Raw genomic sequence first — 26,846 nt, 5'->3', positions numbered from 1 at the left:
TAAAACAATTCCTTCCATCCAACACGACTTTTAAACAACTTAAAATCTGCACCGCACACACCAACCATCCATTTTAAGGCTATACCTGTTTGTTATCTGAGCAATCAGAAAACAATTATTTCTAAAAAAATCTGCAAGGCCAAAGCTACGGGCTGTATGTTTTCCATGAAGGGAGACTGGCATATGTTTTGTGAGTAGTTGTGGACAATGAAGTGTGATAAAGATGAAATCATAGTTGTAAATTGTAATGGTAGGTGAAGACTTAATTAGTTTCCAGGCTTTTTTGTGGTTGCACTGGTGGTGTATGCACTTGAGTAACCTTAAATAATCCTTAATGATTAATTGTTTTTCAGAAGTTGTTTTGTTTTCCTTATGAAATTTTCTGACAGGGGAGGAGGAGGAGGTGGTATGTTGTTAAGCAGCATTTCAGAAACGACAAGAAACAGAATAACTCTTAAACAAGTGCATGTCATTCTGAGCAAAAAAGTGTTTTACTGACCACAGTAAACTCAGCTAACCCATTTGCCTAATAGTGACACTGATAATGGTTCAGTGAAGAAAGAAACTAAGAGCAACTGATCTTCTTTTGACAAAGGAGGATTAATGCCAGTCGGCAACTGTCTGTTCATGGACTTCAGCTCATTTTGCCCCTACTTCCAAAAAAACAAAACAAAAAACAGCACGGAAAAAAACAAAAACGGATTGCTGCTGGCTGGCTACACAATAGAAAAAGAAATCAAACACCTGTATGTCATTTGGACAAAGCTGTACATTTACCACCATGGATGCAACAACCACATGCCTGTTTCTTCTCTAAGAATTCTTGGTTAAAGACAAACTCCAGATCATAAATAGGAGCTTTTCAAAGGCACAAAGACCAGGTAGGCAGCTACCTGCCATTGATCTTTGTGCTTTTGAAAATCTCCCCCTCTAGAAACACATTTTTCCTCCATTCTCCTTTCTTTCATGTCCTGTTCTTTAAAGTGAATGTTTGCTTGTTATATGTTGATGCTGAAGCTGATGAGACATGTTAATAGGACTGGCTGAACATTTTCCATTGAAAGTGTGTTTTGATGAAATATTGGGTTTTCAGCTAAATAACATTTTTCATAAATAGTGTCTGCTTTGCATAGAAAAATTTGATTTTTTTTTAATCCAAAAATTATCAAAACCAACATATTTTGATTCTGAAATGTTGCTGCAGTGCCTCATGGGAGTTGTAGTCTATGTACCTTATACTCCCATTTCTCCTACATGGGCCAAGCTCCCCAGCTGGACTTCATCTCTCATGACGCATTGTGGCCATACAACTGTCACTTTCTCTCACCAAGTGGGAAGATCATCATGCACCATGGAAGATGTAGTCCAGCCAGGGAGCCTTGCCCATAGAGGAGAATGAGAACATGAGGTACCTAAACTACAGTTTCCTGAGGCAGCGTTTCAGGATTGAAACATTTTGGTTTTCAGTTGAAATATTTCAGCTTTTAGCAAAAAAATCGGGTTTCCGATTTTGGCCAAAATCTCAAAATTTTCTGCAGGAAAAAAAAGTGTTTTCCAAACAGCTCTAAAATCAGACAAATCTGAAATGGAACTCTTTTGATTAATACACTAATCCAGGTTCTCTGAAGGCATTTGGAGTCACTCGAGGCCCAGTTCTGGATTTAAGTTGTGCAGTTTGGAAAGCCTTCTGTTAACTTCAGTGGACTTTGTAAAAACAGAGGAAAAATGATCTAATAAATTTCTGCTGCGTACAATCGTGGTAAGGATGCCAGTATTAAACGGATTTGTTAGTAAAAAGGTGAAGCTTTTCACAGTTTCAGTCATTAGAAGTAATAGCTATGAGGGCAGAACTGGGCCCCTCGGAGCGTAAGCATAAAAAACTACTAAAGCAGATTGGCACGCATGTATCCTGCATCAGCTGAACACACGGATTCGATTAAACAGTATTCAAAATGTGACCAATCATGTAACATTTTGAGAATTCCAGTCTCGTTTGCTTTGAGGTTCCAGTGTGAGCTAAGTTGAGTGAGAAAAGAAGCATCATCATTTGAGAGGTTTTCTTTAAGATGGTAATTCAGCCACAGCTAAGTGTTGCGAAGCTGTAATTTTTTGATATTTCACATGTTGAAAAGTCAGGTACTCCACTGCTTATAAAACCACTCTCAAAACATCTAACAGCAAGTAATGTGTAAATGAGTATTCTAGCAAACTCACACATCTACAGTCTCACATACTATAGAGCTATCAACCCTGCCTCTGCTTCATCAGTGATGCCAGCTTTGATTACACATTTGTCAAATTTTCTAACAAGCACATAGATGCTTCCTCCCATGTTTCTCTTGTGCATGAGAGAAGCTCCCTGTCAAAGCCTTCAGAACCACTATATTAACTGCTTTCAAGTGTCTCCTTAAACTCACTTATGCCATGATGCCTTCAAAACACCTGATGATATTTAGGAAGCTGGTGTCCTGTAGGATTATTACATTAATCAGAATCATCTCACTGTTACTTGTGCTCCATCTGTCCATCTGCCATACATTTGTTGAATCCACTTGTTGTCTCTTGTCTTCTATTTAGCTTATAAGCTCTTTGGAGCAGCGAGCATCTTTTCTTCATATGTATGTATGGTGACTAGTGCAATAGGGAAAATGATGGTGTTGGGGGACAAGCCATTCTATATTATGGAGGAATTGGGATTTGTTCAACTGATTAAGTTATTGTGCCCTAGATATCAGTTCCCCTCCAGCAAATATTTTCTCCAAAATGTGATTCCTGCTGCATAGTGACAAGTCCACTTTTAGTAATAATGCTGAAACCTGAAAGTTGTTCTTTATTTAAGGTAGATATGTTGGCATCAAAGCAACAAAACCCAGCCTTTCTTTGAGACAACAGGGATTTAAAAAACAAACAAACAAACATTTTCCATTAGTACCCAGCCCTTATTCTGTCAGATGCCTATCTGAATACTGTAGTCTAAGCATTCTGGGCATTTTGAGTACACCTCCAAGCTCTTCAGAAAACTTTGTTCATACAGGCAGCCATCTCTAGTTAGCATAATTACAGTCAGCCAGGAGTTGGTCAACCACTTAAATCAATATTTATCTGCTGTCACCAACTGCATATCTAACACAACTGGACCTCAGTGTAAATCAGCTCACTCAGGATATTGTAGCCAGGCGGAATTCAAGATATTATATACTTTAGCACCTGCTGGAGAACATATAGTTCTGATATTATTCTACTCTGAGGACTTAAAGAAAAAATCTCTTACTCCATCCCAGTTGAACTTAGCAGAGTGGTTCAAATTATTGAGTGCTCTCATGAGTTAACCTGACAGGTGAGTTTTGGAGATTCCAATATGACAGGTTTCAGAGTAACAGCCGTGTTAGTCTGTATTCGTAAAAAGAAAAGGAGTACTTGTGGCACCTTAGAGACTAACCAGTTTATTTGAGCATGAGCTTTCGTGAGCTACAGCTCACTTCATCGGATGCATAGCATATCGTGGAAACTGCAGAAGACCTGCAGTTTCCACGATATGCTATGCATCCGATGAAGTGAGCTGTAGCTCACGAAAGCTCATGCTCAAATAAACTGGTTAGTCTCTAAGGTGCCACAAGTACTCCTTTTCTTTTTTTGGAGATTCCAATATGACTTTTGTACTGCCAGCTATCAGACTCCTGACAGTCCATCTCAATTCAGGATATCTAGATCAATGGTTCTGAAACATGAAAATACTGAAATTTATGTCTGAACAATTCAGTCTCTCTGAGGCTGAGAAAAGCTATGCTGTGGCTTGAGTTTTGGGTCTCTAATGCTAGCTATACCTATTCTATCTCTGAGTCAAATTGTGTAATACCAATGCTGCCAGACAGAGATGGGATGAAGAACACAAAGAAAGGAAATAAGAATACCAGAGATGGTGAATGACACTGGAAAACAGGGCCACACATGAAGAAAATAACTGTACTTGGAAACTTCCTGTATGTGGAGCTGCCAGGAGAAGAGTGACAACTTTTCTAGCTCTAATCACTACAGTCATTCTAAGAGATTCAGCTGATGTACTCAAAAAACTCACTGTTCCAAGTACTGGTGTATCTACTCTGTCTGGTGGAGATGAAAGCCTATTGGGCTTCACATCTTAAAGTCCTCAACATGCCTTTCCTACATATCCTACTCAGCAGTGTTCACTCTGAAAGCCTGTCCAGATGTGCTAGCAATATCTACTTTCTGGGGGTACATCTACATTACAGCACAGAGCAAGCTTACCAGCTCAGGCAGACAGACTCTCACTATCTGGGGCTTGAGCTAGCACATAAAAATAGCAGGGTGGACATTGCAGCACCAGCAGAGACTCAGGCTAGCCACCCAAGGGGGTTGGGCGGGCTTAATAAAGCTTTCTCCCAGCTGCAGTGTCAACATACCCTTGAAGGCTGGAATGTTCAAACTCCCATTGACTTCTGTGTGGAAGGATTAGGCCCTTTATTTTTACAATGCGAGATACCGTTAAAATCTTTGCCTTGATATGGCCTTTTGGGTCCCAAGTTCTTTTCTGTGGAAGTACCTATTTGTATAAATTTCCTTAACAAACAGTTAACTCTTGACTCCAATATCAATAGCCAATAGAAGTGTCTTCCTCCTAGTTCCATTCGGTTTCATATTCCCCGCCCCCCCGCCCCCTGAGCATAATTAGTCACTTAGTCTCAATACCCTTTCTTTGCCAGCTGAGGTTTTTTGGTGGTGGGGTTTTTTTGGTAAGTGCCTGCAATCATGGTACTACCACAAAAGCCCCTCATACTGCCATCACCCTGATAGCCATTAGCATGTGTGAGTCATTACACTGACAGCATTCAGGAAACAAACATTACTAATATTAACATTCCGTGCTAGTTTCACAGTGGTTGGCCTGCATGGCCTCATTCTCTCAATATACACACGTGCTCCAACCAGGGAATCCCGGCACTGATGCTGATAACAGTGAAATCCTGCCTCTCCATGTCAGTACCAGTGCTGATATTACGGTGGAAGCATGCATACATCTGAGAAGATGCAAAGCACCACTTTGTGCGCACACACAGTATTCCATGACAGCAGCAGTTATTGCCTCTGCTGTGCTTGTAGATTCAGCATTCCACCCCCACTTAACCTCCCTGTAAAGAAGTGTCTCTGGGGCACCACCCTACATGGGTTGGGCCCCCCTGCAACAAGCAATTCATAGACTCAGACTTTCAGGTCAGAAGGGGCCATCATAATCATCTAGTCTGACCTCCTGCACATTGCAGGCCACAGAACCTCACCCACCCATTACTGTGGTAGACCCCTCACCTCTGCCTGAGTTACTGAAGTCCTCAAATCATGATTTTAAGACTTCAAGTTGCAGCAAATCCACCATTTACACAAGTTTAAACCTGCAAGTGACCCGTGCCCCATACTGCAGAGGAAGGTGAATCACACCCTCCCCCCAAGGGTTTGTGTGTCTTAACTTAACATTGCTGCTTAACTTAAATGACTCCTCTCCCTTCCTGGTATTTATCCCTCTGATGTATTTAAAAGGGTGCAATCACGTCTCCTGTTAGCCTTCTTTTGGTTAGGCTAAATAAGTCAAGCTCTTTGAGTCTCCTCTTATAAGGTAAGTTTTCCATTCCACAGATCATCTTAGTAGCCCTTCTCTGCACCTCTACCAGTTTGAATTCATATTTCTAAAACATGGGAGACCTGAACTCCACACAGTATTCTCACCAGTGCCTTGTATAATGGTAGTAACACTTTCTAGTCTCTGTAGGAAATATCTCACCTGGTGCATCCTAGGACTGCATTAGCCTTTTTCACAGCTGCATCTCATTGGTGGCTCATAGTCATCCGGTGATCATCCAGTACACCCAGGTCGTCCCCTCCTCCTGTCACTTCCAACTGATATGTTCCCAGTTTATAGGAAGAAATTCTTGTTATTAGTCCCTAAGTGCATGACCTTGCACTTTGCACTATTCAATTTCTATTACTACAGTTTACAAGATCATCCAGATCTTCATGTACGATATTCCAGTCCCCCTCTATATTGGCAATACCTCCCAACTTTCTGTCATCCACAGTTTTTATTAGCACACTCCCACTTTTTGTGCCAAGGTTTATTTTAAAATGTTAAATAAAATTGGTTCCAAAACTGATCCCCGAGGAGCTCCACTAGTAACCTCCCTCCAACCTGACAGTTCACCTGTCAGTATTAGCCATTGTAGTCTCCCCTTTAACCAGTTCCTTATCTATCTTTCAATTCTCATGTTAATCCCCATCTTCTCCAATTTAACGGATATAGTTCCAAAAGGGAAATCATCAAATGCCTTACTGAAATCCAGGTAGATTAGATCTACTGCATTTCTACATTTTGTAAAACCATATTGTATTTTATCCCAATTACTGTTCACCTTTATGTCCTCAACTACTTTCTTTTTTAAAATTTGTCCAAAACCTTTAATACAACAACTGAGGTCAAACTAACACACCTGTCATTTCCCAGATCACTCCCCCCACCCCTACCTCGTCTTAAAAATATGAATTATATTAGCAATTCTCCAGTCATGGGGTATGATCTCTAAGTTTATAGATTTCATTAAAAATCCTTGCTATTGGGCTTTCAATTTTGTGTGCAAATTCATTTAAGAATCTTGGATGGAAATTATCTCCCGCCCCAGATGTAGTCCCATTAAATTGTTTGGAGTTTGATTTCCACCTCAGATGTGGTAATTTCTACCTCCATATCCTTGTTACCATTAGCTACTGTGCTACTATCCCTAAGCTCTTCATTAACCTTATTAAAAACTGAGGTAAAGTATTTGTTTAGGTGTTGGGCCATGCCTAGATTATCTTTAATCTCCACCCCACCCTCAGCGTTTAGCAGTCCAACTTCTTCTTTCCTTGATTCTCTCTTACTTATATGGCTATAGAACCTTTTCCTATTGGTTTTAATTCCCTTTGCAAGGTTCAACTCTGCTTGGCTTTTGGCAGTTCTCACTTTATCCCTACACTTCCTGACCCACACAGGTTTGGCGAGGTCCAGGCCCCAGCCCCTTTGTCCTTGTAATGTGCCCCATCCTTGCAGGCCTGCTTACTTTGTGGGGGAAAGCAAAAATGCAAACAGAGAACAAGCTCCTCCTATGGTCAACAAAAAGGTCAGTGGCTCTGACCTTACTTCAGGGTGTTTGGGAAGCAAATTTACTGGAGCCCTTAACACCCAGGTAACCACACCAGTCTCTCCCTACTGGGCTTGGTTCTGGGGTTCATTGGACTCCTTGGAGTTTTGGGGGGGTCCCTCTGGCATAGAGGTTCCTCCTCCGGCTGGTGCAAGAATCACTCCCTTCTCAGGGTTTCCCCCTTGCTGACTACAGCTTCCTCCTTTTGAAGCCCTCCTCCTTACCAATCGTGATTGGCAGGGCCAGAGAGGCGGGACTATCTTCGCACACAGAGCATCCCTAGCCCCTACTCATCTTTTAATAAGAAATGAGATACCTAGGTCAAGATTGGAAAATGGAGACAAAAGAAGGGAGTTGAGAGGAAAAAGGAAAATGAGGTTGTATGGCATATGAAAGCTGGGTGGGTTTTCTATCCAAAGAGGACCATCTGAGGAAAAAGCATGGGATTGCTGATTGGAGAAAGAGACCAGGGGACTGTTAAGGAGTATTAAGTTCTCAGAGCAAAGGTCACAAGCATAGTTGTGCAGAACCTTCAATACAAGGATGCAAAAGTTTAGAGCCAGTGCAGATATTCAAGTATGCGGATGGAAAGGTGAAACTGCTAAGTGAGATGACTTTATCTGCAGCATTTTGAATAGACTGGAGGGAGAGATGTGGGGTGAAATCTTGACCCCACTGAAATCAATGGCAAGATTCCCCATTTACTTCAGTCAGCCAGGATTTCACCAGTGGATCAGAGAGGCCAAAGAAGGGGCAGTTGAAAAAGTTGAAGCAATGCAAGGCATGTGCCAGGGTTTTATGGTAGGATTGGGCTGCTAGAGAAATCAGCAGTACTAGAGAATTCTCTTTAGGAGTCACAGACAGAGATTATGAGTGAAGCGAATGTTTGAGTTGGTAGCTATAAAACTCCTTAAGATTATTTTCTCTAGTTTTAAAATAGGATTTTTGCATTGGACAGTTGGGTTCCATCACCATAGTCTTACTTAAATCTAGACACTTGTGTTACTTCACAGAAATAAGGATTACTCTCCATGAAATTTACTACAAAAATCTACAGACAAGATTAATGGCTTTATAACAAAGCTACCTTAAGGAAAAATAAATGATACACTTTACCAGCCATTTAATTTGTCCAGAAGTGGAGTATGTAAGAAATTTTAACTCAGCTTGGAAATTGATTTCTCAAATAACACTGTTTCAGTACAAAGATAATACAGGATGATACATGAATGTGATAATAAGCATGGGATTTTGTATAAACCCGTGGGTAAAAGTGGGTCAGAAAAAATAATTGGTATAACTTATTGCAAAATCAACATCTTCTGGAATAACTGCACACCTTTTAAATAATATTAATATAAATGCATCCATCCAAAATCCAGAATGACTAAAATGCACTCATTCAAATAATCACAGAGATCCATTGTGAAATATAATTTCTGCTGTCAATAAATATATCAGTAATATTGCCTTCAAATGCTAATATTTAGTAGAAACAAAGGGAATTACAAAAGGAGAACACCACAAGGTCAGGAACAGTGACAAATTCTGGCATAGGAGCATTAGCATTAGCACTGTTTTGTTTGGGGGTTTTTTGGTGGCAACAGTGATATTCTACTTCCACGGGTGAATATATTTCCTTCTCACTTTTAATCAAGTCAGTGGGAACTGCTGGGTTCTCAGCACTTTGGGGAGAAAAAGCCACTTATTCAGTTTCCTAACGTCCAAATTAGAAGCTCCATTTTGAAAAGCTTGGTAACTAGGTTTTCAAGTTAGAACATTTTGGAAGGGGGCTGAGGTATACATAACTTGTCAACAACTCTAATTATTAACCCGAGGCCATCCTCATCCCCCAGTTTTCGCTTTTAGGTTATGTTTGAAAAATAAAATTTAACTTAAAACTGAGCCATGGGATGGCAAGTTTGATGGCACAGGAGAGCACAAGATCACTCTGCAGATGGCAATCTCTCCAAATAGTAACTCAGATGGCAAAGGTTGGAAAATGACCTGTTGCTCATTATGACCATTATGGTTAGTGTGATCGTTACTTTCAAAAGAAGCACAACTCTAAAGCAGCTTACTGAATACTAAAAGCAGAGAAACTTTTTGGAAGTTCAGTTTCTCTGTCTCCAAAAAGATTTTCCGATAGTGATGGGGAAATTTATGTATGCTGAAAGATCAATCAAAACAATTGTAACGCCACTAGAAGACAAGTTAGTTGAACTGCTCATATAAATGTTTTATTTAGAGTGTGTGTTAGTGACAAAAATAGCTTTCCTATTTTCATGAAACTTTTTTTTTTTTGGGTTACAACTAGGAAAGTTTACATGCATTGAAGTCCGATTCCATCTTGAAAGGCAAATGGGTTACTATCTCATTCAAATGTACATACCGAGTCTCCTGATTGTCATTCTCTCCTGGGTGTCGTTTTGGATCAATATGGATGCAGCACCAGCCAGAGTGGCTTTAGGTATAACAACTGTACTGACTATGACAACACAAAGTTCAGGTTCACGAGCATCACTTCCAAAGGTAGGCAAAAAGCTGCTTTGCTTGTATTATACCAGAATCACTGTGTGAGTACAAATGATGACTCTATATGCCTGTCAGAGGCCTTCAATAACCTTTACAATATGCGTTCTTCTTCTTAAGAGATACATTAGTTCATTAACGATGAACAGAAGGGAGATGAACCACTTTGATCTGGGTTTTTTTTTTTAATTTTTCATTCAACAGAACACATTCTACTTCTTTACCAAATGATCTGTTGGGCCAAATTCTCAACTGGCTTAACTACATTGACTTCAATGGTACAGATTTTGAACCTTGAAGAAAGTGTTATTCACTCCACTAGTGTTGCTTAGACTTTTATGTGTTGGTCTGAGATGAGTTTGTCCCTTTCCTGGTTGCAATATAAGCCAATGTATTTAGCAAATACTGAGACGATTGCAGCTTCACAGTCTGCTGTGAGTAAAAGGGAAGCATGTAGCTGTACTCTCCCACAGAGAGACCAAATAAAAAATTATGACTTACAGAATAACAATCTCTTTCCAGCTCCCCACCCTGGTTCTGGGGGCACAGTGAGTTAGTAAGCTCCTCCATGAAAAGAGAAATAGGTGCATTTGGTCAGCTATTCTCATGGATCCAGGCTCATCCTCAGACCACCCCTTCACCATCCTCTTACAGTGAGGAGTATTGCACAAGTATCACCACCAGAGCCACAATCTGACTGCCTGGCTGAGTAAGGGTGACAATCTAGCCCAAAGTGTTTTACAAAGGTGTCTGTCATCAGCATGGCTGAAATCCCCAGACAGGCAATTTAAAAATGGACAACATAAATCTAAGTGTCATTACTTAAAAGTTTTCTTTTACAGGACAGACTAATCAACCTGAACTCCCACTGAAGTTAATGGGAATAATGTAATATATTTGATGTTACCCCTCTTGTTTTTGTGTAAATGTTATTCTCCTGGTTGTTGAAGCCAGTCCTTTTTTTTCCTCTGATCAAAATAAATATGCCTTTGGTTGCAGAGAGAGCTTAGTGTCCCACAGTGTAGGGCCCTGCTGTATTAAGTTTGATGGAATATATGGGCCCAAAGAGCCAAAGGTGTGAACATGACCCTCTACTGTCCATATTAAACAGTTTTCACCAAAGGTTTAGGGTTTGATATAGAGACCTCAGTCAGTTAAGTACCATGGCAAACACTAATAAAAGGTTTAAAAGATTTTTACTAAAGATACAAAAAGAAAGGGGAAAAAAAGTGAAAGCATTTAAAATGTAAACTATATAAGGAATACTTGTTCCTTTTCACTGTAGAGGATCTATAAATGGAAAACAAACCCTGTCTGACAGTCTTTTAGACTGTTTTAAGCTCAAAAGCTTATCTCTTTCATCAACAGAAATTCATCCAACAAAAGATATTATTTCACCTGCCTTGTCTCTCTTATCTTCTGGGACCAGCATGGCTACAACTAAACTGCAAACAGAGAGTCTTTTAGATAGTATTAAATGTGGTAATAACTCTTCTTTTTTGGGGGGGGGGAGGGAGGAAAAGTGGAGACGGGCTGGAGTTGTTGTTAAAGTCCAATCCAGTCTTCTAGAAGACATAACAAGATAAACACACAAAAGAGTGGAGAGAAAAAACAAACAGTAATGATAGAAAATGCAGCTTCTGCCTTTGGTGTTGACTCTCACTTGCAACTTCTCTTCTGGAGAAACACAGGCATGGCACACAATCTTATTAGCCACTCTGATACCTGGCAAACTTGTACCAGCATCAGGCTATTTGAGGCATTGTTTTTAACTGTTTCTTTGGTCACAGGCTCAGAGCAGTGTTGCAAAATATGCAGCTTTGGCAAGCTAAACCAGACTCTTATTAAACAGAAGGCAAAGGGATGATATGAAAGACAGAAAATAAGGTAGGGAAGGAAAAGACACAGAAGTTGTGGGGAAGTGTAACAAAGTTTCACATCCCAAATGGTATTTGGAATTTAGCCATAGCTAGCGGACATGGCAATGTCATCTGGATCCCTCTCTCAGACCCGGTCTGGTTAGGATATCTCAGGATCAGGACAGTGAAGGACCAATGCTATTACAGTGGATCCCAGGGTTTCAGGAAAAGGAGGGGGGTAGCAGCCATCATGGTGAAGCTCACTCCTTCCTATTCTTCCATCTTTCAGTCAGCCAACATCCACCTTCAGTTTCCATGCAAAATCTTCTCTTAAGGATCCCAAAAGGGAATAATGGGTAGAACAGCCCATCCTCATTGTTTCGTCTAACAATAGGCCTAATTTCCCACACACCAATTTGGGTTTATTGGTTTCCAGACCCACATTTCTCTTGTTTACATGATCTTAACACTGTCCTTGGGTTATATTAGTAGACCTTTTTGTTTGAACTAGGTCAGTCTGTCTCCCCTTTGCATCTTGTTCCATCTAGATTTATTGTTGGAAGTTATAGTAATACTTCATAAAAACCTCTTACTTTCCCACAGTTATGCTCACAAATGGGGCAGGCCTAGAGTTGCCGCCTTTGACATGCAAAGAAACCAGCACCCACCCACCCCAAAAAGGGAAGCCTGCCGCAATCCCAACCTTCAACCACAAGGCACCTCCAAAATCCCTCCTCAACAACACAGTCACATAGTATCTAGAGAGAATACACTGGCTGACACATATAGATAAGTTTGAGAACAGCATACTTAAACTTCAGAAGTAGGAACACTGCAGCATCGTCAGCTGTATGCAAAACTAGATATCCCAGTGTATTGTGATAATGCAAATCTTTAGACCCACTTAAAAAAAAATGGGCAGATTAAATTATTTTTCTGGCAACTCGCAAATCCATTAAACAAGCCAGCCAAGATGGTCAAATACCAGCCAGGTTGTACCCTAGGTAGGCCAGCTAGGCCCCAGTTATTATAACAGCCCTATAATAGATACTTAGGAGATAGAAAACTAAAAGCTACAACAACTGGGGAAATAGTTACACTACATACACATGGGGGAAAAAAAAGAAAGAACAAATTATTATTATATCTGAGAAAACCATATATTTTAAATCACATATTTGGGGTCTGATTCTGGTAGGATTGAACATCAGAACCCTAACTGGCTTCAGTCAGATCAGGAGCAGGCCCTGGATTACGAAGTCAGATTGTGCTTGTGACTGTGCTCCACAGGAGAGGAGCAGCACATCAGGGAACAGGGCCAGTGTGCACTTCCTCAGTGCTAGCAAGAGTTACTACAGCAAAGGGGCTGTTTGAATGGACCCAGTGTCCAGAAGCTGGGAATGAGCGACGGGGGATGGATCACTTGATGATTACCTGTTCTGTTTATTCCCTCTGGGGCACCTGGCATTGGCCACTGTCGGAAGACAGGATACTAGGCTAGATGGACCTTTGGTCTGACCCACTAGGGTCATTCTTATGTTCAATTTCACAGAGTTCTGCTTTATTACAACCTCTTCTTTCTCCAACACAGCCCCTAAACTTCATTAGCTTTAGGCTAGTGGGGAGTTCCCCTATGCCAGAGAAGTTTCTTGCGGGTCAGTTTTAGTCACATGCCACCCCCTTTGTGCTCCTTGAGCAGATGTCAGCAGAAAATGGACCATACATCCAGAAATTTTAAGATGTCATGATCTTTCTGCTTTTTCCTTTATATCATGAGGGTTTTGGTTAAAAGCAATGTATAGCAGATCATGAAGAAATGTTAATGAAGTACTAATCATTAGTGCAAAGATTTTCTCATGAACAGGCAAGAAATATATTTTTCCACAAAATTAAATTGTGAGGAATAAAGATTGAATCTTTTGTCCTCTGTTATATAAGCAGCTTTCATGCTAGTGCTTCTTTAGTAAAAATAGCATGGTGGTCTGGGGACGCTAATTTATTTCCCCCTGGTATTATGAGATACTGAAATTCACATCTGTGTTTCTAATATTTTCAGTCTCTTTCTCCATAGGTTTCATATGTCAAAGCTATCGACATTTGGATGGCAGTATGCCTGCTCTTTGTATTTTCTGCACTTCTGGAGTACGCAGCTGTAAATTTTGTGTCAAGGCAGCATAAAGAGCTTCTGAGATTCCGCCGGAAGAGGAAGAAGAATAAGGTAAAAAAAAGTGCAACCTAGCAATACCTACATCTTTGAGACAGACAGATGGATTTGCACAAAGAAAAGGGCTTTGGTCGGGAAGGATGGCACTGCTTAAAGTGACTATACAAATAAAATGGTAACAGGATGAAATTTACCCTGGGCAGTGGATCAGCACAAGGACTACACACCACACAAATCCTACTTAAATCCTCAAAAGAGGGATTAAGAGGATTTAAAGTATGGGTGGGCCATGTGCAGGCCCCACTGTCCAGGGATGAATTTCACCATGTGAAAGAACTGTCAAAGTTCTCCATGATTGTGGATGTTGCTGGCACACACAAAACTGCATGGAGATTTATTAAATATCATTTCTTAATTTGGCCCTAAGGACTTCTATTGAGCCCTAATGATATATCTGATCTAAATGCAATTTTTGATAAAAGTTCACCTTTTATGAGTTTTGCTGCTGGTGGAAAGTACGTTTTCTGTTAAATTCAGCTAAGTCTGTTTTTCTTTATCATAGTATTTGAGCACCAGGTTGTGCCACTTTTACTCATGTGGAGGTCACATCCTCAGGTGGTATAAATTGTCATACAACTATCAATTGACTTCAACATAGCTCTGATCTGCAGAGGATCTGTGCCCTCAGTTGAATCTATTAGGACTGCTTGTGAAGTATGTTACTACTCATCACGAGTAGAGTTGGCACAATCTAGGCCCAAAGGTCAAATCCTGTAAGCCCTCTCTTAACAAAGTAAATGTTGGGTAAAGACTTCCAGGATTTGGGCCACAGTACTCAACTATGTGAGTTAGACTTCCACTACTCATCGCAGATTTTTTTTTAATAGGGGAAAATGGTAGAGACATTACTTTTCCCCCTGGCCATTCTTCAAGTACCTCATCTATCTTCTACTGAAGTCAGTAAGAGTCTTTAATTGGCTTTTACAAGAGTTGGATGAGGCCATTATGCAGAATATTGCTGTGTATCAGATTTCAAACTGTATTAAAGGAGAGCATATCAATTAGCTCAAAAGTCTTTCGTTCCTGGAGACCTGGGCTCAAATTATTATTTAGGTCACAAGCAAAAAGTGATTTATCAGCTTATTCTCCTTATATTGCCAACATATTATAACTCTATTACACAATACACCATGCCTGGAGATTCCTGTGTGCAAGAACTAGCCCTACAATGGTAAGGTTTTGTAGGGAAGGATTGGCATTTACATAAAAAAAAAAAAGCTTGCAATGGCTTGTTCCAAGGCCATGCACTTTGTCCAGCATTTTCAAAAACTTCACTCACCTGAGGCCCAGTTCCTATATTTTATGTAACTATTTTCCAGGGACAGCTTTAGCCTTGTTCCATGGGTTCAACTGTATCTACAGCTATCATGAAACCAAGGGAGCCAAACCTGAGAGGTGCTGCAAACCCATGCACCAGGTCACACCACCACTCACTTAAATTTGGCCTGGTCAAACCGACTGTCATGACGGAGGGGCAGCCAGGCCAGATATGAGTGGCATTACAACTCCCCAAGAGAGGAACCGACACTGTGGGGTTGGTGCAGGGTGGAGCAGGCTTATTCTCCAGTATCTCCCCACCCCTCCCTCTGCAATAGGGCAGGATTCAGGTTGCAGGTGCCAGGGTGGAAAGTGCTACTGTGGGTGGCTAATGCCCTCCTTGACTACAACTCAAATTCATGTCCAAGAAGATGCCTTCATAGAATCTGGTAACTACCACTGCCCAATACTGGGCTTTCTCTGGTGGCCACTGAGGCTCAGGCCCACCAAGGGCTTTCAGGATCTGGCCCTGACTGAACATGAGGAAGAAAGTGGGGTGAAATTGTATGTTGTGCTGACTAACAGGAAGTGCACTTCCCCCAGCCACACAGGAGGAAAGGCATTTTTGTGGCAGGTTATTTTTGAAATAATGGCAGCTCCCTGAAAGCCGTTTCAAGGTTTGAAGTGTTAGTGGTGGGCTTGAGATGGATTACTGGAAAGAGTGCAGGTCAGGTAAACATTAAGGCATCATGGAGTATTAATAGTTATATTGCATGATCCATTATGTGATGATTTTTTGGTCCATTTCTCTTGCTTCCCACAGGTAGAAGCTTTTCCAAATATTGTAAATGCAAGGTTTACTTTGGATGTCAGGCATGCTAATTTTACTTAATTGATTTCAAATAGTGTCTTTTCACCACATGATCAAAATCAGAGTGAAAAACAGATTGGGTATTCTAAGCACAAGGGCACAGGCTGGTGAAATAATATATTTCCTTCCTCCTCTAGAATCAAACTAACTTTATTTACATCTCCAATTTTTTATCAAGACTTCAGCTTCCCCCAGTACACCTCTTCAGCAGTTAATCCAATTCGAAGGCCTTGGAGATGGACTCACAAGATGCTGAACATTCTTGCCTGGTCCAGAAAACCACTTAAACATGTGCTAAACTTAAAGTACAAGCATAGTCTCATTGATATCTGTGCTTTGATGGATCAGACCACAATGCTCAGAGCCTTGCAGGTACAAGCCTTTGAAACTCAAACACCTCCTGGGCCTGATTTGCTTTCACACTGCTCCTACACCAATCTAACTCTTTGAAATTACTTCTGCTACACACTGATGTCAGTGAGCTCAAAGTGGTCACAGAGGTTGCAATATTGGACCAAATTCCAGAAGATATTCAGGCAAAACTGACATTTAAGTCAGTAAAAGGTGTGTGTGCATATTGCAAGGCAGCACAGGGCAAAGAGTGTGACACCAGTATGAACAAACTTTTAAAATATTTAGCATTAGATGAGGCAGACAAACTTATTTCAGCAATTTACATGAAATTACAATATTGAATTTAATTACATTCATACATACAGAGCAATTACAGAGAAAAATCAATGCTACAGTAAAAAGTTCAAGTATTTTGTCATTTTAATTTTAGTTATTCTTAAAAATATTCCTACATTTTATTCATTGATTTCTCTAGCTACTCTATGCCTGGATTTCCTTGTTCTGTGCATTGAACTGAAAATTTCATACATACTCTAATCGTTACACTTGAAAAGGTGAATGATTGAAAAAAAGCAAACATGTTAACCACTTTTGCTAAATATTACTCTGATGGTTCTAGTTTGTTTGTTTCTTTTTTTTTTTTTTTTTTTTTTTTTTAAGAATCACTTGGTGTGTGCATTTTCTCCTTTTGTGGTGTTTTTGGGTTTACTTTTTTTGCTTTTTAAAGAATTTGTGTTTCATTTTAGTGGCGTGTAAACGAACAAACAACCACAAATCCACCCATCCCCTTTTTAACCTCTGCTTACTGCATTTTTCCATCCCCAGAATTTGTTTCCTTTTTTTTCTATTGAAGTCCATTTTTTTTTCCTGTAAGGGAAGGCAGGCAATTCTATTTGCAATTGACATTGATGTTTTTTGTGGCTGGTGAGCAGAGGATGTACTGGTATTGCGATTATATCCGATTCCAAACCCATCTCTGGACTTAGTTCTGGCTTGCAGGTCTGGCAACAACTCTGTCAGTATCCCTTCTCTTACAGCCTTATTTAACACTTTCTTATCAGGCAGCTATAAAAAGAACTTTAAACATTTACTCAAAGAACATTGCTCCTTGAGAAAACATTTGATTGATCACTAACATTGCTAACAAAAAACCATTGAAATCTTCTGGATTAAAACAGAGTTAAACATTCTTTCGAACAAACATTATGATTGTTTCATTACAATTTCTAAACAAGAAATTTATGTGCAATTGTATTTAGTAAATTAATAAATGCACTTTAACGCTGTTATGCTGGTTTCCCCTATCACTTTCCCACTCAGCTACTTTAGCCAGTGATTATAAAGCTTTGTGTACATTTTTGACTCATTTGGCAAAGGTTAATGATGACTGATTCTCAGAGATTAGATTTTATTTGACTTCTTTCTTTAAGATGCATCCATGAAGAAAACTTTTTCAGTGACCTTTATTTGAACTTGAAATCAACAGGAGAATGAAGAGAAATTAAATACCAGGATAGGTGTTCAAACAACCTGAAGGGACTTCCTTGACTTTAAATCCTCTCTTGTGACAGTTTAGAGCTGCCATTCTTTTCCCTAGGTAGATTATAGAAGCAGAGTGTTTAGGGATGAAAAAACCATATAGACAATCCTGTCCATCTACAATCTTGGGACACTGACAGGCTTACAAGGATGGAACATTACCAGTTCCATAGGGTACAGAACCCCCCTCCTAACAAAATGACTTTCCATTTGTGGAATCAGTGTTCTCTAGCCCCCACTTGATTTTTCTGGGTAGGAAAGCATGTGGCTCAAAGTTTTGACTGTTTTAATTTTTTAATACTACAAATCTATAGTTTACTCTAAGAACTGTCTGCAACATTTTTCAAAATAAAATCTAGATGTAAAAATTGTTTCGGCAAAAGAGAGAATCTGGACATTACTGTGATGATTTATATTGTGGTGGTTAGAACTGGTTGAAAAATTCAAAATTCATTTTTAATGAAAAAATTTTAATGACAATTTTCACAAAAATATTTTCCATTTATCATCAACTAGCTCTAGTGGTAGCGCCCAGTCACAACCAGCCCCTGCATGGAAACATATATGAAAATGAAGTCCTTTCCTTGAAGGCCTTACAGTCTAATTTGAGACCAATTGAAACAAGTGAGAGAGTGATGAACAAAAGGAGGAAGGGAGACAATTGTAATGGAGATAATTCTTGCAGCTGTGTGATCTTACCTTTGGTTCCAAATTATTTAAAAGGCGATTTTGTTTTTGAAGGCCCAATCCAACTCTCATGGGAAAGAACAGAAAAAGACTACTGTTGACTTGTGTGTGTGTGTGTGTGTGTGTGTGTGTGTGTGTGTAGCCCAATCCTACTTCCATTCAAGCATCTAAACCAACATGCCATGTATCCTAGTCATTGTTGCCTTCCTGATAGATATCATAGCAGAAGTAGGTTGTGAGGATGGATTTGAGGGAGTGGATAATGGCCTTTTGGATAGAATCCTGGAGAACTTTCCATGCATAAAACAGAAGCATGAAGAAAAGATGTTTGTGATAGAAACAGACAAAAGGGTGTTCAGGTCTATCACTGATGCAGTGGAGAGGATGGAAATGATAAGAGATTTACTCTCTAACTCCATCCCATCCTAGTGTCTGACTGAAATTGTTTTGTCCATTATAAAATATTTTTAAAACATTAGCCACCTTTGGGCCAAGTATTACATGAATTAAAAAACACAATCCCTGAAATTGGAGATAAACATTATGTTCCAAACCTGAGAATGGCTGCTATAGTCCTTATGTAGTCAGTGATTGCTTTGCCCAAATCAGATGTGCAAGATCTGTCCTTCAACAAATCATTTTCAATAAACTTTAATTTATTTGATCTGAACTTTTTTTTAAGAATTAAAAACCACTTAATTTATAAAACTTTTGTTTTGAAAGCACCTGAATGAGCAGAAAGACAACAGAAGAGGCAGAGTTAGCAGCATCATATATAATTGGTCGATATGGAGCTTATTTTTCTTGATGATATTTCAAAAGAAGCAAGCACAGAGGAATATTGTATATATACTGAAAAATACAGTTCTATTTTTAAACTAAATTCTAATGCAATATACTTACTTTTCAGGAATATTCAACCTTTTTTATTCTGTTTTCAAAGACCTAAAGATAATGGTATCTTTATTAACGAAAATAGATGCACAGACTAGATTGATTATACCTTTTAATGATAATCACATTTCTTTTTTTGTTTTTCCTTTGTTTTGCTTTTTCCTTTTTGGTCTTCCCTCCCATTTTGATGAAAGTATTTTGGGGGAGTGCTTGATGGAAATGAAATCAATGAATCATTGCAACGTAGCAATGGCTTGAGAAGTGCAGAACCTATAGACGGGACTTTGGCTCAAATCTACAGTACAAATTTAAGGGTAAACTATGTAGATGTCGTCCCATTTGTTATAATGTGATACCCAGTCATTAACAAAGGCCCTGTTCTTTTGTCTGAACTGATGTTTTCCCCCATGTGGACTCCGTTAACCTTCATTATTACCTGTATGTGATGACGTGAAGTATTATTAAAAAGGTACCTGTTTTGTTAATTCTGTAGTCAATACTGACCTGTGTACATCTGGAATTAAAACAGGGAATTAAAATTTTACATTCTGTTATTCCAAAGAAGGCTTAAAAATTAACATCAGAGCTAAGAGAAATAACTTGGTTGGATACATATTTTAAAAAGCCAATTCAGCTTTCAACTACAAATGCTTTCTGCAAAAAATATGTGGACAGTAAAACATTAAAATGTTAAAAATAACTCAAAGGTTACAAATACATCCTAAAACGATTAGTATTACTTACAGCCAAAAATTATAGTGAAGATATTTCGGCAAGTATGTTTGTTATTCCTGAGGAAGAGTAAATTATTTAAACCATATATCAAAACAGAAAACATCTCGAGCCCAAGGGAATTTAAATATTTTGATCATTTTATGCCTAGGTATTTTATATAGTGATATTGATATGCAAATAAACCAACCCAGCTCATTGCTTTCACGACTCTAAGAATTCTGGTTGTGTTTCAAAAAATCTTTACCTACAGCTAGGAGCACTCGTTAATTACTATAATTTTTAAAGAGCTGGTAAAATATGTATACTAATAAAAATATATACAACTGCACTTTGAACAACATTTTTAATGATTAATTTGTTAAGCAGTACACATAAAAATCTCTTGTTTATATTAAAACTTCAGCAAAGGCTTTTACAAATAAGTGTTAATTCATTTTTTTCTTTATCAATTACATAGAAAGATGATGCACCAGACAATCCGATAAAGGCAAAGAAAAGAAAGCTTGCTTTCTCGTTACATCCTAAAGTGAAGACTTAATTTTTCAAACCAACATTCAGTGCATTTTTGAATGGGATATGCTATGGTCCAGATTTTTAGGTGGTGTACATCAGTGTACCTCCCACTGAGTGGCTTCACCAGCTGAGGAGCTGGTCCACTTAATTATATATAAAAACTGGGTTCAAAAAGAATTAGATAAGTTCATGGAGTATAGGTCCATCAATGGATAATTGCCAAGATGGTCAGGGACGCAACCCTATTATATTTCAAAGAGAAGCAACATAGGTGGATTTTTTTTTTATGAAACCATCAGCGTTATCCGAAAATAATAAAATTATCTCAAATATCTTTGAAGGAGCATTCAGAAGATTAAGTTTAGTTAGTAACATAAAACAGAGTCTTATGTCCCATTTTAGAGCCTGATCCTGCAGTCCTTACTACTCCAAGAAATCAAGCACTTATTTTAGGTCAATGGAACTACTCACTGTGGTAAGTCCTATATCCAGTAGCAAGTATATGGAGGGCTGACTAGGCCCTTAGTCATCAGATTCTGGGCATTTAAAAATATATTGGCCAAATTCATCTTACATGTAACCCCACTGAAGTCAACAGTCACACAAGATGAATTTAGCACTTCATATTTCACCCATTAAAAGTATACAAAGTAACAAAGATGTTATTTCCCAGGTTTTCAGACAACAGAAATAATGGTACCAGATTACTTAGTTTAAAATGGTTTTGTTTAATCACGTCATAACATTTGCACCCTGCCATCATTTTATATTTCTGTTATTCATGCCCATGTTCTCTTAACCAACTGCTGTTTTCTTGCTTTCATGTTAATTTTCCTTCTTTTTTTTTTTTGTTTACTAGAGTGCATTACTAATTACAATAAAGCCGGTATAGAAGTGTTATTAAAACAGAGCACTGTGAATAAGTTTATAGGATTGCAACAGTATAAATTTTAAAAAATAACACATTTCAGTGGAATGGCAGCCACTTACACCAGTGTTGTAGGACTCTGGCTGGATCAATTCACAAACAGCTCTACCTGCAGATTCTATTGCTGAGATTTTAAAATCCCAGAGGTGACTGTCAGCCTAAACTTTTCAATTTAATTGTATGTTTTTGTTTTTTCCAGAATACGCTGATTTGTCAACACCAAAAAACTGTTCACAAGAAAGGAATGGTTTTGACAAACTTCTCATTTTGAAAAAAAATTTAATAACAAGCTTTGAAATTTTCAAGACAATCCATTTTGACATTTTCAAAACAAAAACTTCAGGTTTTTTGGTTCAGAAGGACTTTTGGTTTAGAAGTTAGTTTGTAGGAAAAAAATATTTTAAAAGTCTAAATCAAAATGAAATGTTTTGAAATGAAACATTTCAATTGATCTGATAGGATTCTCTCTATTTTTGGTTCATGAAAAAAATTAAGATGTCCATTTCAACCTAATTCAGGACAGGAGCTTTTTTTGAAAACTCAAAAATTCTCATGGGATGGGGGAGGGGGAGGACAAAACAAAAAACAAAAAACCAGCTTCTTCCAAAGTCTAATTTGTAACTTTATTTTCTTCTATTCTTTTAAGGCAACAGCTTTCCTGGACTACATAATTATTTGAGAAATAAGACGTGAATACTTATTTTTTTTTATTTTGTTGCATTTCAGAGATCTTAAAAGCATATGGTAATAGAGCACTAAAACAAGATCAGATAAGAACAAGAAATAGAGTTTAAAATTAATTCAAATGTGAATTCCTCAAAAGTAATTGGATTACTCTTTGGTAGGCTATGTATTGAAGAAGAAACACATAGCCTGAAGGTAAAGGAGACTTTGGGATATACTTTCAGTCAGGTTTCAACCTGGCCTCAGTTCCTGCATACAATTTGTATATCTATATTTGCACCTGCAGAGTAAGTTACAGCATCAAATTTGAGCCTGTGCATCTGTCCCTACCTGGTACCCATAACTGGGTAAGTAGTGATGCAAAATGTGCTCACAAAATGAAAGTCACCTCTTTGGACATGTACTACATCCCCATGTATGTATATAATTCTTCTTTCCAGTCAGTGTGATTTAGGACCAAATTCAATTCTCACGCACACATGAGTAAATCCAGAATAACTGCATTGACATCAATGGATTTGTTCTGGATGTACAGTGGAGAAACTGCAAAGAGCATGGTCCTTAGTTCTGATCCCTGTACCTTAGCCTTCTCTACTTATAACATTTAACCTACAATTTACCTTCATTTTAAAAAAAATTATTATTTTTATTTGATATAACTATATGTAACTATAGAAATAAGGTGTAAAAAATAGACTAATTAGATGCACAGTATTCAAACAGGCAGAATTCCCACTAATTTAATTGATGTCAACATGTTATATATGTACTATGATAGCAAAATGGGGCCCTGGCCTCTAGACATTATGTACAGTACAAGTGACCAAAAGAGCAACGTGAGTTTTGCCTGGTTGAAGACCAGGGAATTGGGCCCTAAATGGGAAAGAATAGAGTAAATTTATAATTTATCCAATCACATATCATTAGAAACAAGGGAAGTTGAATAGATTATGTATTTAAAAATGCCAGCTGGTGAAATCCTACCCTCATTGAAATCAATGGGAGTTTTGCCATTGACTTCAACGGGACTAATATGTCATCCAGCAAATATAAAGTGGTGGGTTAAAGAAGCCACTGAAGAGAGGACTCAGAACTTTGTTTTCAGCAGGTGACAAATCTATGTAATTGAAGAACTTTCTTACTTTTCTTGCAGGATGATGAGGTAAGGGAAAGTCGATTCAGTTTTACAGCCTATGGAATGGGGCCATGTCTGCAAGCAAAAGATGGAGTGACTCCAAAGGGGCCAAATAATCCCATTCAAGCTACACCAAAAAGCCACGATGAAATGAGGAAGGTATTCATTGACCGAGCCAAGAAAATTGATACAATTTCCAGAGCTTGCTTCCCATTAGCCTTTCTGATTTTCAACATTTTTTATTGGGTTATCTATAAAATCATTAGGCATGAGGACATTCACCAATAACAAGATTAAGGCTTCTAGTACATACTGTTTGGGCTGGCATGTTCAGCAGGAGGTTTTCCGTTACAAATGTGCATACAGATGCTCGCTGGGATAGTTAAAAGGCACAAAGAAAAAGATCCCATTTGACTTGCTATGCAAAGTCACTATTGGACAGATGAAGAATGACACCCAATGAAGATATATCTGCTATTACTAAGTTTCTACTTCATACTAACTAAACAATCAACTTTTCCATAGTAAAATCACAACATTGTGCTACAGCTTTACTGCCAACGTGTTTATACATACTTTTACATTGTGGTATAATTGTACAGTATTCTTTAAAGTTCCTTACACTTTTTTAATTCAACCGTATTTTTTAAAGGATATTACAAAATGGGTCTAACGTGTCTTAGATGGCTCCCATAGTAACAGATTATATTCAAATTTCTAACCCTCCTTTAAAGTTTACACATTAGTAATGAACTACTGATTTGAGTTTTAGAGCTCAAACACATTTTCTTGTAAGATAATGGGGTTTTGTAATGAGCACTGGACACATTTAAATTATATTTTGGGGTTCTTTTTTTTAAAAAAAAAAAAGAAGAGGAAAAAAATAAAAAACTTACTCATACAAAGCATTTCATAAATAAATTATGGTCCCCCTGGAGCTTAAAAATCATGGCAATCTAATGCCCAAAGTAGCACCAAATACCTATTGCCCAGTCTGAAGTGACCCACTAGTCAAACTTTCTGGTGCTATGCCTATCACAATGGGAACAAGGTACTGTTTTTAAAGGATTGTTGCCCCCTAAGTACTTTTAATTACTTACAATCACCCTTGGATAAACTGAAAGAGAAAATAAAAATCAAAAGGATTAAAAGATGTTTTTCTCATCAGGTAACTGTTCAGAAACCACAGTATTTGGGGAGACAAGCCAGACAATTAAAAATGACATCAAAATAAGTTTCTGTGAAAAGTGACATTAAAAAAAACAAAGCAAAAGGGAAAAGTCACTTAGACAATATCTATGATAAAAGTAACTTATGAACTTTTTTGAAGCCGACTGTGGCAACATTTCTGCACAGATACTTCCATTATCATCATCAGTGAAAGTTAGATATACAAGTACGTAAAGATAACCAGGAGAGTCTTTTCTTACTATGAATTACTTGTTCAATGAGAAGATTCTGACATGACTTTTTAGACACTGGCAGAAAATAGTTAGAAAACATTAAGCAGTTCTTCTAAAAATATATCAGGACAATCTTATTTTGCTGCACTTCATGGTAAAAGATAAGAAATTGAAACTGTTGAAGCAAATTTTCCCTACTTAGAATTACATAGATTACATTAATTGCTTCTTTCAAATTATTACACATTAGATTTTTTTTTAAATGATATAAAAATTTCCAGTAAATAATATTGCCACTTCTCTAATGAAAAGCAAAAAAAATTGTTCTAAAATGTGGAAGCCTATAGACAGCTACAGGCAAGAGCATACCTGATGCTTTGAACTTGTAATGAAATCCAATAGCTAAAACAATTTATTATTGAAAAGTTTCTTTGTTTTGAGCACATTTAAAATTTTTGGTTTGTTACTGCTCAAAGTGCATACATAAAAGCAAAACAGCTGGAAGCAAACATCTGCTGCATTACTAGAGGCATATTGCATATGAACTAGTCATAGCAACATATCCTTGTATTGAAGATTAGGACACAACATTGGTTTTGTTTGAGGATTAGCTAGGGGGATTTTTAAAAGAATGGCAATCTGGTTGTGCTAAATTGTCTCAGAAAACAATTGCATAACCCTCTTCAATTTTGAATACGGTCCTATTTAGGTTTTCTCCCTCCCACCCCCAATAATGCATAAAATTGATTTAGAACAATTATGTGAGAATTTTCACAAATTTATATATCCTGTCCAGAAAAACTGAACTCATTAACTCTCATATGTGCCTCTGTGCGCGTATGTATTATATACACAAGAGTGAGAACCTGGCCAAGTAGCTTTTGTCTCTCGCAAACTATTAAGTATTATAATCTCTGGAAAGATTGTTGGTGCATTTCTGAGCTCATTTCATTCAGTGGTAAAGTGTCCCATTTATTTCAAGAGGAGTAGGATTGGGCCCATTATCATGAGGCATTCATAAAATGTGATATAATTCTCCATGCTTGTCTTTTACTCTTTTATCTTGCCTATGTAAAACAATGACCTTCCCCTCCAACACCAATAAAGGAACTCTGGATGAATCAGTATATAAAGTGCACTGGGCCAGATCCTGAGCTGGAAAAAAAATACAGTCCCTAGAGCTACACTAGTTTACACCAGCTGGGAATCTCATCCATTCTTTCCAAAGTCCAATAGGCTGAATCTTAGGTGTACACAAGTTGATTTTGAAGACAGAGCCGAATAATAAAATTACAAAGTTAAACCTTCAACAGTGGGAGAATACTAAGATTTAGAAAAGAGGTTATCAGATTAAAAAAAAAGAAGATGAAAAGTCTTGAGAGCAAGATAGGAAATGGAATAGGTACTAACAGTGTCAAAATTGTGTAGCGGGACAGAGAAAAAGAGAAGAGCTAGATAAGATCAATAAATTATCCATGAACACCCTCCTCCTCCTTTGAGTGAGCGGGGCGGGGGAGAGGAGGGGAAATCCATGTAGCATACTATTTCTGCAACTATTGTATGGTAATTACATTAGCAACTACTGTATATACATTGTAAACCCATGAACCTTCAGTATGATTGCTTTTCAGACATCCCTAATGGATTAAAATGATGTATATCTAATATGTGACAACAGGCAGCGTATTACATTGATACTAATGGCAGCCATGTATTGAAGGGAGTATATACTTCTTCAAAAGATTGAAAAGTATTTCTAAATTTATATATTTATAGTTCTGTATATTATATTTTTAAAAGTAGGAGAAATCTATTATTGGAATATTTCTGGAATGTCTTTGCTTTAGTAATGGTACTAAGAACAGAAATGGTTGAGACAGAAGGGACAAGCTACAGTGATTTATTTTGTAACTACTAAACAATCATCCAGCAAGTTGTGACTTTTTTCTAGTTAACTACTTGGAGTGCAGTCTTGCCCCACTGAAGTCAACGGGGTCAAGATTTCTCCCCCGGAAGACAACTCTACATTTTTTATGACATCCTTATGGTA

At 38.1% G+C, this 26,846-nt stretch overlaps 1 protein-coding gene across 2 annotated transcripts in view; it reads left to right on the top strand.

The window, feature by feature from the left end:
• GLRA3 (glycine receptor alpha 3) overlaps positions 1-25,286 on the top strand; it is a 132,707-nt gene extending 107,421 nt beyond the window's left edge. Inside the window, exons 7-10 of one of the 2 annotated variants that reach the window (XM_027829306.3) lie at positions 9,499-9,713; positions 13,644-13,790; positions 19,593-19,712; positions 23,412-25,286. In XM_027829306.3, the coding sequence (XP_027685107.2) occupies positions 9,499-9,713; positions 13,644-13,790; positions 19,593-19,712; positions 23,412-23,681 (752 nt within the window). In that variant the 3' untranslated portion in view covers positions 23,682-25,286. The remainder of the gene's footprint in view (positions 1-9,498; positions 9,714-13,643; positions 13,791-19,592; positions 19,713-23,411) is intronic. The other variant, XM_043546009.1, reaches the window with a different exon arrangement.
• The last annotated feature ends 1,560 nt before the right edge of the window (positions 25,287-26,846 follow it).

This window comes from Chelonia mydas, chromosome 4 (assembly GCF_015237465.2).
Source record: "Chelonia mydas isolate rCheMyd1 chromosome 4, rCheMyd1.pri.v2, whole genome shotgun sequence".
Classification (NCBI taxonomy): Eukaryota; Metazoa; Chordata; order Testudines; family Cheloniidae; genus Chelonia; species Chelonia mydas.
Note: the sequence above shows the minus strand (reverse complement) of the source record. Positions and strands in the feature narration are given on the sequence as shown.